A 16,507-nucleotide genomic window follows, 5' to 3' on the forward strand; every position below is an offset into this window, starting at 1 on the left:
ATTGTGAAAGTTTTGAGCCACAAGAGATACATGATCCATAATGGTGTTTTTATATTTCGGTTTAGATCTAAGATTTAATTAGAAAGAGAGAAAGCACAGAAGACTCAGGATTTAATGCAAAGCCCTTTTTCTTAAATGACTGGTTTACTCATAGCTCTATTGAACCACCACCGCTGTCTCTGCATTTCCGTCCTGCATCATTTCTAGTAATTTAACAGCAACTTGTAGTCCTACAAGTAAGGAAGTACTTCACATGTCTTCAGGACTCCCTGTTCTGGCTTTGGTCAGCAAAACACTCCCTGTCTCCAGGCTTCTTTCTACTGCAGAGTTAACTTGAAATATAACTCAACTTTTGCCCTTGGCTCAAATCCCAACCATACACAAAAACTTCTGACTTGAGTATGTTGATGCTGTTCAGCTGAAGGAATTGGCCTGGACTGTCAGAAGGCACAGGCAGCAGCTTCAATTAGCGTAGCTAATACAGCTACTTGCGACTGCTCCAAGAAGTTGTCTTCATTGCCAAAAAAGGTGTATTTTTACTGTGGGATAATTAGCCTGAATTAACTACCCTTATTTTTAAAAAAGCGCTCCATCTCTTTTCTTACAGTGAAGACATTGCTTCCCTCTTAACTCAGAGTGTCCCCCTTTACTGAGGCTAAGCTAACTGAAGAGGAATGAACTCTGCAATGAAAACAGCCCACAATGTCCTAAGCATCAAATAGACCCATAGAGTGCAAGCAAAGTCTCTTTTTGAACAGACTCATGGTGGGGAGGTAGCTTCCTTGCTCACTTTTCATTTGGCCAGCACAGAATATATCAGCTTGCATCCTATCTACCAAACTAATGAGTTTGTCTCCTTTTTAATTTACCACATCACCTCCAATAAATCAAAAAATGCTCTGGGCTGTTATCTGACTTGGAGAGGAATAATTACTGGACTGACTCCGGCAGCAAGCCTGGCTTAATTAAAACACAGTGTATTTCCCAAAAAGGTAGTGACCAATTTTACTCTGAGTGCGACCTAAAACAACTTTACAGCAGAACGGAACAGATGAACTTTGATTTACCCTTGAAGCTTTCAGTATTTTTAAACCACATTCCCTGCTAAATCATGAAAGGTTGGTTTCCTGCACCCCCTTACCACCAGCAGCTAGTGGCTAACTTTACCCACCTTAACTGTTGTCTTCCAGGCTAATTGCTAACACATACCACCTGTTTCTTAAGCCCTGGCATTAGGGTATCATAAAGCTTGCAGGCGGTCTCCCATACCTTATGTTCATTGCATTCACTCACGCTTGCTGTAGAGGGTTTTCTATGCTAAGTAGCAGCATCCTCTGGCTTGTGGGCTGCACTAGACTAAGGGCAGCAAAGCTGTAGCACCTCTTCTGTGTGGCAACAAAAATACCTCTACATTTCCCATCAGCTTGGGCTGGGTGTTTTTTTTTTTAGACTGGAAGTGTTCTTTAAACAGTTTGGTCACTATGACTTTTATTAAGGAAAAAGAAAAAAAAGCTGCTTCCTGTAGCACCCATATTTTCTATATGCAATGTTTCTCACTGGTGAGGAAAAATTGCTGATGTGTTTTTTTATTTTTGAATTCTGATAAGCACAGAACAAGTAAGGGTACAAATGTGAGACAGGCAAGGAGTAGTTAGGAGTATGTACCCGGCACCTTTCAGGGGTACACTGACCAAGGGAGGGAGCAAAGCTCTGGAGAGAGATGCTGTGGGCACAAACCAAGGCAAGGGATCCCTCCCATTTTGGCCAAGTGGAGCTCTCCAAGAGCATTGCTGGGAGCCAAGAGGATTTCCCAGGACCGGAGAACTGCTAAAAGCCACCGTTCCCATCTTGCCCACTGTGCCCATTAGCACCTGCAATTATTTTCTGCTAGTCATAGTCTCAGAGATTGTTTAAACGACGGTAGGAGTAAGAAGAGAAGTTTAAACATCTTTTTGTTTTCAGCACTACCCAAGTGTGTCATATAAGACTGGATGACTCAGCGGGTGAGATATATAGCTTGCCACCTCAGGTTTACAATGACTGTAGGACTGAATTTGATCAAACATTAAACTGAATTCAGAAGCACTGTTATTGGCTTATATTAATGTTATGAAGTTAACTCTCTCAAGTCTTTTCTACAGTTATGGCTTCTTGTTGACTTGCAAGGATTGGTACAGAAATGAATTGAAAGACAAATTAAAATAAGAAATAATAAGAGTAACTCAACTTTATTTTTGTTTGTGGTAGTGTTATCAACTCTGAAAATACAGCTGGTCTCCTTTGTTCCAATACCAATCCTAGCATGGGGAATTAGAAGGTGCATGTATTTCTCTGAGGGTACAGAAGAACCACAGAAGCTGTAGGTGAATAAACAGACATGTTGAGCCAAGGTGCAAAAGTGATTTTATGTGCCTAGAATGCAAAATTAATTTACAGGCTGGAGAGCCAACAGATATGGGATTGGGAAGGCAGTAAATTTGAATTTTGGGTACTAAACCACGAGCAAATCAAAAGACAATAGAGTAGACAAATCTTCTAAATGTTAAAGAAAAAAAAACACACAAAAATATCAGCAGAAACCTTTGCCCCCTTCAACAACATTATGACTCATGGTTTTGTCATGAATTTTGTTGAGTGGTGGTACAAAAATTATTCTACTACTGACAGATGGTAGGTTTCTTGGCTTTAAAAAAATGAAACCAGCTTGATCTCATGTACCTTGGTTTAAAAATAAAACTCTTTTTATAGCATGTCTTGATTTTGATAACCATACCGTGCAGTAAATATTGGATTTCACATATAAACACATTTTAAAAGCCTAAACCAGACGCTTATTTTAGGGGTAGGCTGATCCTCTGAGTTTGTGAAGTCCTCAGAAAGAGGACTCACAGCTGAATGTAATGTCTCTTCATGTTTAACTCCAAAGTTTGAGTTGGTTGTGGATTCAGCTTTAAATTAAAAAATGCATTTCCTTGTTTGTTAGCTTTCTTAAATTTAATTTCAAAGATGTGTAAATACTAAGTTATCCATCTTTTTGTGATGGTATGCCTGGAATAAATCTGAAGGAGTGAAATGCAATTGAATCTAGAAGTAAAATGATGTCTTCTTCATATTGCAGAGCACAGATAACTCAAATATATCTATAATTGCTCAGAACAAAAAGTGCTTTGACAATGATATTGTTTGCTCGAAGAATGTTTTCATCACTGTTGGAGACACTGAGATTTATTTTAGTGAACCTTCTGAGAAGCAGGTTAGTTATTTTCTTTCCTTTTTGGATTGCCCTTTAAGATAAACATTGTAAAGTTACAACTCTAAAGGAGTATGTTTTTGGAAAATGTCTCTCAGTCTGAGTTAACATAGTACGAGTGCCCAGGCCCGGATAAAGCAGCAGGTCCTAGGAAAAATCTTATTTTTTCATTTTGAGAATGAAATTTTTCATTCCATTTCAAAATCAAAGCAAACTGGAATGATTGAAAAGACAAAAATATCAAAGTATTAACAACATTTCTAGTAATATTATTGATCCAGCTACATGCTAAAGTATTCTTCAGTATACACTTTGTTGTTAACTGGCTGCATACCTTGGTAGAATTACTTTATTAGATCTTAATAAATATTCATTTCTATCAGAAGACCTTAAGGGGACGGGAAAACAAATCTAACTATCAGCTTTGGAAGGCTGGATATTATACTGTGATACACTTCGCAGAACAGGACATTACAATTCTGTGGGATAAGAAGACAATGATGCATGTTAAAGTTGGACCTCGATGGAAGGTGAGCCAAAAGAAAAACCCAAGATTTTGTGTAGCTCTCTGTGTTACTGATGTGATCCTTTATTGAATAACTGTGATTGTCTTTTCTTCATGACTAACTTTCCCAGTGATATAGCTGTTTATCACGGTGTTCAGCTGCTAGCATTTCCCAGGTAAGAATAGATGGAGAATGTGACTTAATGGCTGGACTCCTGAAGAGAAGGAGTGATTCCTATATGCATGTTTACTCTGTTGATCCACACATTGCAACATTGCAGATATGCAGTGATTCAGCTCTGACTCAAAGTTACTTTGGGGGCAGGAAGAGAGCGTTAGTTTTGAGTTACCCAGTTCACTGCATGTTTTCACAAATGCTGAAGCCAATGGAACAGAAGCTTCCATACCTAGCAACATGGAAGACAACAGGTTTGTAGCACAGATTGAATTAGGCTGATGGTGGAACTGCACCCTGAGATGTAGTAGAGGCTGCTGAGATGAACAGATGGAGTCACATGTTGGGTTTAAATTAAGAAAACAAGATACCGGAAAGGATCTAGACAAAACCTGACATTTAGAATCATAGAATCGTTTTGGTTGGAAAGGACCTTTAAGATCATCAAGTCCAGCCATTAACCTAGCACTGCCAAGTCCACCACTAAACCATATCCCTAAGCACCACATCTACATGTCTTTTATATACCTCCAGGGATGGTGACTCAACCACTTCCCTGGGCAGCCTGTTCCAATATTGGACAACCCTTTTGGAACCCTTTTAACACCGTGACAGGGTTCAGCCATGATGCAGGGAAGAATATCAGGCTCCTTCTCTTGCCGGTTGCTCTTTGCTCCATTCCTACATCATCATCTGCCTTGGTGTCTCTGCAACTTAGTCTTTGGGTCCTGGCAGAGTAACCTTATCTGCACATTTCATAATTACATTCCTGTTTCATCTCAACCGTGAACACACATATTGAGAGGGGGCTCTTTCCAGTAAAAGAAAAGAAAGCACTCTATGCTAGAATACAATATCAGATTTTTTGAAGTGTAAGTCAAAGTTACAAGGGCCATCTAATCTGGTTTTAAAGCAACATTATTGTAGCCTTTTGTCCAAATAGCCATAAAATGCTTACTTCAAATGCAAGCTGATTTGTCAGCCATTAATATACTTAGTGAAAAAAAATTATTCTGTTTTTGAGTAAGCTAGCAGGGAGCTGAGTTCTACAGGTTGCATGCAAGGACACAAATACTTCAAACTCTTTTTGTTTCCAATGACTGTTTCTTCCAGAGGCTCCAGTTCAGTAAGCTAATGTCAGTAGCAGACCTTAAGGAAAAAGAATTCATTAGAGTGAGCCACAGCACCCTAGAAATCCTACTCTTCATTTTACTGTTGTGCAGGAATATCTTTTCCTCTATGTATATATATGTGTATGCATGTGCATATACTTTTTCTATCAGCAGCACTTGTCCCAACACAAGAAAGTTGCAGCTGTGTCTTTTGTAACTGCTGTTACAAATGTTATTGCTATTGTGAGCTAAAATTAGAGGCAGCAAGTTTTAATGACAACAACTAGTCAGGCTTCACAATAATGAGGTAATTCACCTGAACTTTTGACTTTTGGGCTGGATACACTTCTAAGCTTTCAGAAAAAAGTATGATTAGATTCCAGTCCCTTTTCACAGGCAGACAGTAAGAACAGGTTCTGGAAAACAGGAAGAAAAAAGGAAAACATAAATTTCTATAAAAAGTTATTTGCAATATGGAACCGTAAGCATAGCAGAGTATGAGATATTTTCAAAGTATTAAGTCCAAGTTGCATTCACCTTTTTCAGTTTGAGAATGTTTTATTCCATGTATGTCATTTGTACCAGTTATTGACTGTCAGTATATGTGAAAAAAATCACCCTTCTTCTCTTTTAGGGTAAACTGGCAGGTTTGTGTGGAAATTTTGACAAATATACTTCAAATGATCTGACTACATCAAACAACATGGAGGTGAAAAATGCACAGGTGTTTGGAGACAGCTGGGTATTAGGACAGGTAAGTCCCATGTCCAGTAAAAATTTAGAAAAAAAGGATGATAATTTTAATTTGTAAATGAACACGTTATAAGCACATTATGTACAGTGAATGTCTAAACTCATTGTCAGCGTATAAGAGGACTTTTTAATTTTTATGTCTGTAAATGTGAAATGAGTTAAGAATGGCTTATGTCATAGCAAACGTATACTGAATTTAAATGAAACGAAACGATCTCTTTAGGGAAGAACATGTTTTCCCCTATATAAGATAATTATCATAGCTATCTGGATTTCAGTTTTCTACAAAGTTAGATAAATTACTTCTGATATGTTGGATTCAGCCCAATTTTAAAAACAATCGTAATTTCTCTGGTGTTGGAAGCATCAGGATACTGAAAGTAAATAGAATCTGAATGCTGGAAAAAAATGTCTGGAAAAAAGTTTATTTCTGAACACCAAAAAAAAAATTGGTGATTTTTTTTAGTTGGAGTTTGTAAACAGAGAACGAACTGACAAGCAGCAGTGGTGAAGGGGTGAGGCAGAAAAGGCTCGGAACAGCAACAGGGACAAGCCAGTATAGAAACTTGGTTTCTGAGGAGAAGGGAAGAGACTGTAGAGAGAGGATGACCACAACTGTGTTTTATAACACAGGAGAATAGGTATTTTATTGATTTGTGCTGAGAAGATGTAAGATTTTATAGCCTTGTGAAACTCCTGAAAAATCAATGTTTGTAAAGCACTCCCTTAGGATGTTCGTGAGAACCACTTTTTAATCTGTTCTCTCCTTGACTCAGAGCAGGAAATTGAACTAAAATCTCTCACCTCATAAAAGAATATGACACCTATTCTGCTTTGGAGTAAAGATTTTGAGGCTTCTCTCCCTCAATATCTCCCTTTGGATCTATATTTTACTCTACAGAAAAAGTTTAAATTGTGTAAGCAAGCAAGGTAAATGTGTAGTGTTGGTGGTTATACTGCTCATATAGAAGCTGGTACATAAAAGAAATGTGTAAATACTTTGTATGAAATGCATGAATTTTTCTTTTCCAATTTATCAGTTCAGTGGCTGCTTTAAAAAAGTGTGTAGTGGTTGCATAGCACATTAACTTCTAGGATATGACCTTTGCTTATGCAGCCCAAACTTGCACTCGCCTTTTTGTGGCGATACATATATTTTTGTAGAATCTCATGTGATCTTCCTATCTCTGTGGCTGCCAGAGTACTCAGGATCTGAGTTCAATATTGGCCTCGCAGGCAGCCTGCACTCAGACAGACTTGACACTTTATCTGTCTCTGCAGTAGGCGTTAAGGATTTTTTCAGAAAGGACCTTTGGCCTTCATAGAGATGTATCCTGGTCATCTTTTCTGCAAAATCTAAATACTATAAAGGAGTATTTGATAGCTGGAGGCCTAGAACCCCACTCTGCTACTGGCAAACGTGCTTGCACTGGCACACTGAAGCATGGGATGCTTCCAGGGTTTCTCCCTTCTGGGAGTGGCAGCACGTACCCCCACGGCAGCATCCGAGCATCCGCACAGGAGGGTAGCGTAGGTGGGCAAGCGCACTGCAGCTGAGGCTGTGTTGGGACACTCCAATGCTGCCTATGGATCCATCATTACACCCTTCTGGGCTTCCCTGCTGCACCAAGCGACTATGGTTTTGGATGAACTTGTGTTTTCTGAGCTGAGTGTCATTTTGTTATATTTTTCTGTTAATTTGTTTTTCTTCTTGAAGAGAGACTTTAAGAGAGGGAGTTGTATCTCAGCCATTTTTGAGTTATCACGATGATCTTTGACTCTATTTTTTTTATGGGTTGCTCTCTTCCTACTGCTGCTTCTTTATTTGAACTTACAGGGCTAAAGCCATCTGTAGTGTGACTCCATTTAAAGTCAGTGCAAAACCACCAGGAATGGATTTGGACCATGTATTTGTTTGTGATGTTACAGTTGGTTGCTCTGGTAATGATTATAATGTGTCACAAAGAAAACATTCTGTCTTTATGCACTGAGCAGACAGCAAGAACGTTTTAGTACTTCAGAACAAAACACAGATTCTTTTTTGTGCAAGTGTTTTCAATTATAACAACAATTCAGGGAAAGGGAAGATGAAGAAGATATTATTTAAACTTCATTTTTGTTTTCTGAGTATGCAGGTATTGAATTATATGCTACTATAGTGCACCTGATTCCATGGTAAACACACCTTCATATAAAATGTTTGTGGTGTTTTTGCTTGTTTTTAAGTGCAAGAGCCCAAATGAAACACTAAGACCATGTGAGGTACATCAGAGCAAGTTCCCTTATGCCAAAAAGGAATGCTCAATTTTATACAGTGACATTTTTGCACCTTGTCGCAATGTGGTAAGTTTATTAAATATCCAAGATGTGCTCGCATGTAGGAAAGTATTAGAATTCCAGTAATTAATTTCTTCTTGCCATTTCCCTCAGTCTGAACGCCATGGAGAATACAGAGTAGAGCCCTGCAAGTATCTCCATGTGCGTGGGCTGTGTTTGTGAAGAGCTCCTTGTTCCTTTCAAGACTGGAGCCTAAACATAATAGTGATAACTGGGAGCCATGAGTTAGTAGACTGGATAATCAAGGTTCTGTTCTCTTTAGGTTTTATTTATATCTTTTATTTATACAGGTAACTAAATTTTTAAGGCTTTTGTATATATTGCAGGATTCTAAAATAAGTGTTTGTGTAGTGTGCCTACAGCTTATCTCACATGTTATTTTGTTAACTGTCCTGCTCAATATAGAAAGAAATATGAAAGAGTGAGATTTCAGTTTCAGAGCTATCAGTATTTTTAATCTGCTTTTCATCAAAACTCTGAGCTATGGTGTCATTGTTTTCCCAATACCCAGCTGAGCCTGGGACTTGAGTTATAAGAATGTCCTTAAGTTCAGTCTAGACAAGATGAGGACAACAACAGCTTGTGTGGGAATTTTTTATTCCATTTTAGTCCACCCTTTATCAACACACAACATGCTCTATACATTTCTCCCTATTTCAGATTTTAGCCTCCCAAAGGTATTAGTTATTGGAGGTGCTTCTTTACACCTGTGCAAGCAAGAACCACTACATTTCGTCTCAGTCTCTTTTCTCTCATTTTCTCTCATTTTCTCTCATTTTCTCTCATTTTCTCTCATTTTCTTTATGACTATTAATACTAAATAAGATCATTAGATGTCCCAGCTGAACCGCATGACTTTCAGGACTGAATTTTGATATCAACATGGTTAGGAATTTGCCTGAGGAGGAGGTTGCAGTAGCTTAACCTGAGAGATTTATTAATGTTGACTTTAGTTACTATGTAAAGAATTTTTTTGAGCATGAGCCTGAGAACACAGTGATGAGTGTATTTTCAGAGTGGAAAGTAATAAATAAAAATGGAACTTTTGAGAGTTTTTAAGGAGCTGTACTATAATAAGTCATAAAGAAAGATGTTTTCTCTTGAACATTCATTTTCTATAGCTTATCCACATTGTGATTAAAATTTGCAAATATTATGCCAAAATTTAGCATAATTATGTTAAAAATGCATGTCAGGTGCAAAGCATGTAATTTAATTAGTAGTCAAGTATTTTCACATGCATATATCCAACCTGTATGGGACAGCCTGTAAAGCAAACACCTTTCAGGTGTTTTTACAATGTATTCATCAGCATCTGAAAGCATGGCTCTTAGAAATGTAATGATGTAAAGTTACCTCCTGTCAAGGATATCAGCAACTGGCTGGACCGGTGGGGAACTGGGTGCCAAGAAAAAAAGCCCAAGCAGAGACTGACACTGAGGGCATGGAAGGAACAGAAAGTGTAAATGTGGGTTTCAGGACGTGCTTGGAGCAGTGCTCTTACAGTTGCTCCTTCTGTGGGGTGGTGGAGGGTTTTGCTGTGCACGAAGGCAAGCTCCTGCCCATGGGACAGGCAGCCTCAGAGTTCAGCTGAGGCTGGAAAACCCCGTTTTCAGGGAGAAAAGATCTTGCATCTCTGGCTGGCAGTGACTGACGGATTGCAGTTGCCTGGCTGAGCACTGAATTCAGTGGGGGCTGAGGAGCCTTGACACAGAAAAAAAGGTCTTCCTCATAACTCCTGGACTCAGCAGGAGCTTTGACCTGAGGCTCCCAGTTTGTCACAACAGCAGGATGTTTCTGACCCACGGAGAGATGCTGTCCTGCAGATGTGAGAGGCAGGTTGAGCTCTTTGGAGCCAATCTGCTGTTTGGTGGCTCCCGGGAAGCTATTACAGCCATTTTCAACGGAGCTAATGCTCATACCCTCACCCCAGTGGTATCCCTGTTTTCAAAACAAGAAAAAGAATGAAAGCAAAATGGCATCTCTCTCCACTGAAGGCAGAGAAACAGTCTTCCTATCCCTGCCAGCTTCTAGCAACTGCCAGCTGAGAAGCTGTCTCTGTGTTAGATAAGTCCTGCTTTGTTACTGTGATGGTATTTCTGTAATCTGACGTGTGCCATTTGAGTGCTCTACAACTAAGCTAGACCAGAGTCTAAAAACGAGTCTAAACTGAAGAAAAGCATTGCTTAAACATTCCATGTGTTGAGTAAGAACACTGTTTTGGAAATGTTGCTCAAAGAAGATGATTAAAACCCAAGAAATAATGTATCATGTTAAACCATGAAATAATATGATAGGATTTTAGAGTGGGCAAGTGAATTTCTGATCTAATGAAGGTTTGCGGGCAAAATATATTAAAATCTTGCAGAAATATTTTTCTGCAAAATATCACCAGCATGCTCAAGTTTTCTTTCCCTGACCAAAATCCATCCCCTCTACAAATTATTACTTTAATTACTTGATAATCAGAGCTGCAGCTCTGATTTTGTTGTTCATGCAAAACTGACAGGATGGCTATAGATGGCAGTATTTGCCTTATAAAAACAGAACTGCCAGCTTCAATATACTCTCCAAAATTGAAGAACAGCAAGTGTGGGAACAGACATACTTGTTAATGGTCACTGAATGAAATTTTCTCTTGGCCTTTAACGTAGGTACAAGCTGATCATTCGAAGTGTACTTTTTGTATAGGAATGTACCCACACCTTAGAAAATGCCTTATTTTTTGTGTTAAGTTCTTTCAGTCAGTCCAGAGGTAGCACTCCTGCTGAAAATGGTGCAAGAGGAATTTGTACAGCTCATGCAATTAAGTCACCAGCCCTCTTTTTTTTTTCTTTTTCCTTTTTTTCTCCCCCCAGATTGATGTGACTTCTTTTGTCAAAAATTGTCACACAGATACGTGCAACTGCAATCTTGGTGGGGACTGCGAGTGCTTGTGTACCAGTATTGCAGCTTATGCCCACAAATGCTGCCAGCAAGGAGCAGCAATTCACTGGCGATCTCCTTCACTCTGTGGTACGTACCTGGGCTGGCCTTGCACCGGAGCTCATCTTTGAGGCATCTTTGGCCTTTTGCTGCCCACTAATACAAATATGACAGAAGCAGGTGGAAAATAAATGTACTTCTCCACATTTTTCAAGCTGTCTGTGTGTTAGCTGTTAGTCCTATACACCCAAATTTGCTGTCTTACTGAAAAGGACTGGCTGTGCTCAGGATACGCCAGCGTGGAGACTGCTGGAAAGGCACTGGTACACCAGATCTGGGGTACGTCCAGTGTTCTGTGTGGGGCTGCAAAGAGATTCAGTCTGTCCTACTCTTCATTGACAGCGAGAAAGGTTATCGGCTATAGAATAATTTGTGCTTCAGGTCTGCTATCCCGGCACATCTATTTAAATATAGCTGTATGTCACTGAATAAAAGCCTAAGGAAATAAAGTCACTGATTGATATACATTACAGGAGAAACTTCCTCTGATCAAAGTGAATTTTACATTTTTAGTATGCAGATATGCATAGATTCTGTTGTTACTTTGTAATAATAATGTACTTGTTTTCTTTTTCTTTTAGCTTATGACTGTGAATACTACAATCAAGGTACGTAGTATTTGATATTACCATCTTTGATTCATCCTCGTATTTATATACCTTGCTGAATACACTTACTCTTCAGGTTTTCTAGCATACCAGCTAGCTGTGTGCTAGAAACAAATCTGTCCTCCCTGGTTCCAAAATGGAATCCATTTTTATAAAGCATTTGGTTGCAGATAATTTCCCACATCGACCACTCTAGAATATGCCAGGTGTCTTTGACGTACTAGTCTATCATCTTTCTTTCTGTATGATGCTGTTTTGTTTAGCTTTTAAAAACAAATATCCCAGAGACACTTTTCTTATATCAGTTCACTCAGACTAACCCTAGAAGAAAATATAGTTAGGTAATTTCTCTCTTTCACAGGTTACAATGACTTTTTTTTTATAGTCCTGATTTGGGTATGTGAGTTTAATGAGCTCAGCAAGTTAGCAAAGCAAGTCCCCATGGGTCTTTCTGCTCTATGTCCAGCGACAGTAGTGGCATGGAAATAAACGTCACAGTCATAAGCAAAATGACACATCTGGCATCTCAGATGAAAGTGCACACAGCAAATGAAACCCTTCGTATCTTGTGCTGAGGAAAATCTGTCAGCTGCAGCAGTGTTGGAGGTTATCTCTTTTCCGTTCTCCCTGTTCCCCAGGGTAGGATTGCATAGTCACAATCCCTCAAGCTCACCGGACCTTCAAATCCATTAGAAGGGAGAGGTGACTTGTATGAGCCTGGAGTGTGAGCAAAATGTGTCATTTTGCCACATATTCCTTGCCTATTTAATATAATTATGTCATTATACTGTCTTTTTCTTCCCTCCTGTTCTTCTATAGATATCTAAAAGTACTGTTTTCCTGTGCAATATCTCATGTATTACTTGAGATTTGTTCTCTATAAACACAGACAATCCTACATCAGTAAGGGATTCAAATATCAACACATTAGTGTTCATCTTACAAGGTTATACGTGGTTATTACCATTTAAATTTTCACCTCACTGAACTAATTGCCTTTGGCACAGGGAAACTCAAGTCCTTTTTTCCAAAAATGAATGGTGTGGATATAATGCATCTCTGATCACAGAATCACAGAATCAATCAGGTTGGAAGAGACCTCAGGGATCATCGAGTCCAACCATTGCCCTGACACCACCATGTCAACTAGACCATGGCACTAAGTGCCATGTCCAGTCTTTTCTTAAACACATCCAGAGATGGTGACTCCACCACCTCCCTGGGCAGTCAGTCCATTCCAAAATATGATGATACTGAGTTAAGATTAATCAGAATAATAATTAATTTGGTACAATTTTTGGAAAAAAATTTAAAACTTTATAAATTTTATGAACATTTGTCACACTACACATTTATCTTCTAGGTTTTCATTCTGAAGTGGCTTGCTTTGTTTTATTTTTCCTTCTTACACTGACATAAAAAAGAGATTGCTTTGGTACAATGAAAAACTCAATTGAATTAATTGATGTGCTTTTTCTTTGACTTGGTGTATGTGGTTTTAACATTACTTCTGTTTTTAATGGGTGAAGGTCAATGACCCAGCTGTATTGAATGATCTTAGTGGTCCCTAATGTCTCAATTAATAACTTTATAATTTTCAGTGTGCGGGTGGGTTAATGTACCATGCAGCATATCTTGGCAGTCAGGGAGAAGCTCTAGAAGGATGTTAGCTTGTGCTTGTACTGTAAATTTCAGAAGTGGGACCAATTATATTTTGAAATTGATAGGTTACAGGATTTTATGCATGAGTCTCACAAATTTCGTACTCTAAAGAACAGTTCATTAGAATGAGAGTGGTATTCATTTAATAAATTAAATTCCTGTGCCATCCTCGCTTAGATTTGGATACTGTGCATGTATTTTGTGGGAAGCAAGACATAAAAAAGGAAGGGAAACTTGACTAAATCCAATGATATGAATGTGACTTTTGATACATCTTTTTTTAGCGACTTGGATCCTATAATGAGCATCATACAGTATATGACTTTTTTTTCTTCTCCAAGGAGTCCCATCTAGTACAGTAGTAGCTTGTAGATCCTGCTAGGTATAGCTGACTTTCCACAATTTCCTTGCAATAGGGATTTTTCTCTTATTTAAAAAGTAATAAGGTTTACTGGTTTTGACTAGGATAGAGTTAATTTTCTTCATAGTAACTTGTATGGGTCTATGTTTTGTAGTCGTGATAGAAACAGTGTTGATTGATAACACACCCAGGTTTTAGCTACTGCTTACACAGCATCAAGGCCTTTTCTGTTTCTCACACCACCCCACCAGCGAGGAGGCTGGGGGGTGCACAAGAAGCTGGGAGAGGACACAGCTGGGACAGCTGACCCCAACTGACCAAAGGGATATTGTAGAACATATAAAGTTGTGGGGGGAAGTTTGCCAGGGCTGGCATTTCTTGGGGTCTAGCTGAGCATTGGTCAGCTGGTGGTGAGCAATTGAGTTTTTTGGCATCACTTTTCTTGGTTTTGTTTTCCTTTTATTCTTTTTTTTTTCCTTATTAAACTGTCTTTACCTCAAGCCACAAGTATTTTCAGTTCTTCCCTTCTGATTCTCTCCCCCATCCCACCTGGGAGGGAATGAGCAAGTGGCTCTGTGGGACTTAGCTGCCTACCAGGGTTAAAGTCAAGAATGGCGTTACACGTATGTCCAGCACCAAGTGCCAGCAAAACATCTTTTGGGACTAGGATGGCTCCTCCTCTGATTCTTCTTTGCTCTGCATGATGTCAAACAACAGTTGAATCTTTAAGGAAACTTTATCAATTACAGCTTACTCCTGCTTTTGCTCAAGTCATAGGCAAAATGTCTGTTAATCTATAGGGATAAACATCCAATGATTTAGAATAAGGAGTCTTTTTAAGACAAATTGCCTTGCCACTTCCTTAAAAGTGGTCATTTTGTGGCGAGCTTGTGGGCTTCATGTGCCTATGAGCTCCAGCATAGTTTCCATATAAAAACACTAGTTATTTTCATGCAGTTTTCTTCAGAAATTGGTGTTTAAGTTCTAGCTGAGCCAAATCTCATTATTATGAGAATTTCTTCCCTCTTGGAAGAGTCATATTTGAAAGGAGTTGTCTTAGGCTGGGAAAGGGGCTCAGCCTTTTCACTGTAAGGATTAAAAGCTTTCACAAAACTTACACATTTTGTTTATTACTTACAAGGTAAGGTTTTAGAAGTATGCTGCTCTTGGTTCTTTCAGTGGGATATAGTGACAAAGACAGATGCTGTTGCATCTGGATGTATCCCTGTGAGCCTTTCCAGCCCAGCAGAAATAGCTCCAGGGGGTTGCTGCGGGGCATGGTTAGGCCAGCACCATTTTGGCAGTGGTACCAGTTGAAGCTGTTGTCACTGTTATATCGGCATGAGCTTTTGAATAATGATGTGGTGAACCAGACTGGAAAAATTAGCTGGTTATTTTTCAGCTGGACCACTTCACTGCTGAAGCACTTAGGATGGCATAATAAACAGAGCAGTAGTGGGGCAGAAGCAAGTGGTTTGTGAGAGAGGATGAACTAGACGACTGCTTATGGAATATCGCTGCCAAAAGTTGAATTAGAGCCTTACAATTTGAAATCTGGGATTTTTTTTGGTGGGGGGATTGCCTTGTAGATCTTAGAGTAGCTTCCATGTCTATTTGGGGAATAATATTAAAGTTGCTCTGTTGATCTGTCAAAGTATAGAAATAAGGACATGTAAAAGACTAAATACCATAAAAAAAGCAGCTCAGATTGTTTTCTTGCACAGGCCATTTTGTGAGGATAGCTACCCACACTTTACTGTGCTCACTTTGTATCTGTTGTATTCTGAACAGCAAGCAAAGTGTAAAAGGGAGTACATTGAACAGATAGATACAGACCTACTCCAGCATCATACCTTGAGGCATTGAGCTGTAGTTTCAAATTTGTTTGATTTCAAGTATGGGGAAACATTTAAGGCAATGTATTATTGCAACTAAGACTTAAGAGAACTTAAGTCTTGTTATGTTAAGTGTGTTATGCAAGGAGAATTTTTTTTTTCTATTTGATTTTTATTCCCTTAGGTCTTGGTGAAGGACCCTATATTTTGGCAAGTTATGGAGAGAATGACACAATTATTGGAGCTAACGTATCCAGTAGAAGGATATTTCCCCTGCCTAGAACCGGAGCATATGGAAATGTGTTTTTCAGTTTCATGATAACTCCAGGTCTTTTCAAAGATAAAGATTTATGTAAGTGTTCTCAACAATTTTGCTTATGGCAATACATATTTTTCAAACTATATGAATGATTTTTGCTGCATCTTCTATATCTCCTAAAACAGTCTAGATATTTTTAGTTATTGGAATGAGTGAGGATGAAGGAGCCAATTTTGAAATTGTGGAGGAATGCTGTTCTTTTAAAATTTTTTTTAAATATTGGAAAACCTTACTGCCAGCTTTAAAGCTGACTTTTCAAAGATTGTTTTAGAAATATTGCAAAATACAAGTGAATAGAATTCCTTTATGAAAAAAAGTAATTGGTTTGTATAAGTGGAAACTAGAAAATTTTGCACATGTATCTAGCAAGTATCAACATGGAAAGTGAATGCAGGATATTTTTGTATCCAGTAAAATCACTTTTTCTTTATATTTTCTTCTTTTTTGTGACTTTCAGTGGACTACAAAACGTGCAACTTAGAACAAACAATCTGTCTCCTGCATTGTTAGTGAGCCGCATCTCCATACAATGTAGAAGGAAGTTTCTTAGGTGAACAGCTATTCCTAAGCTTTATTTTTTACTTATCAGAGACTGATCCAATCTA

At 38.6% G+C, this 16,507-nt stretch overlaps 1 protein-coding gene across 1 annotated transcript in view; it reads left to right on the top strand.

Moving 5' to 3' along the window:
* OTOGL (otogelin like) overlaps window positions 1–16,507 on the top strand; it is a 95,274-nt gene that overhangs the window by 44,618 nt on the left and 34,149 nt on the right. Inside the window, exons 26-32 of the mRNA XM_068401736.1 lie at window positions 3,119–3,253; window positions 3,637–3,780; window positions 5,677–5,796; window positions 8,022–8,138; window positions 10,991–11,147; window positions 11,699–11,725; window positions 15,768–15,935. Coding sequence (XP_068257837.1) covers window positions 3,119–3,253; window positions 3,637–3,780; window positions 5,677–5,796; window positions 8,022–8,138; window positions 10,991–11,147; window positions 11,699–11,725; window positions 15,768–15,935 — 868 coding nt within the window. The remainder of the gene's footprint in view (window positions 1–3,118; window positions 3,254–3,636; window positions 3,781–5,676; window positions 5,797–8,021; window positions 8,139–10,990; window positions 11,148–11,698; window positions 11,726–15,767; window positions 15,936–16,507) is intronic.

This window comes from Nyctibius grandis, chromosome 5 (genome assembly GCF_013368605.1).
Source record: "Nyctibius grandis isolate bNycGra1 chromosome 5, bNycGra1.pri, whole genome shotgun sequence".
Classification (NCBI taxonomy): domain Eukaryota; kingdom Metazoa; phylum Chordata; class Aves; order Nyctibiiformes; family Nyctibiidae; genus Nyctibius; species Nyctibius grandis.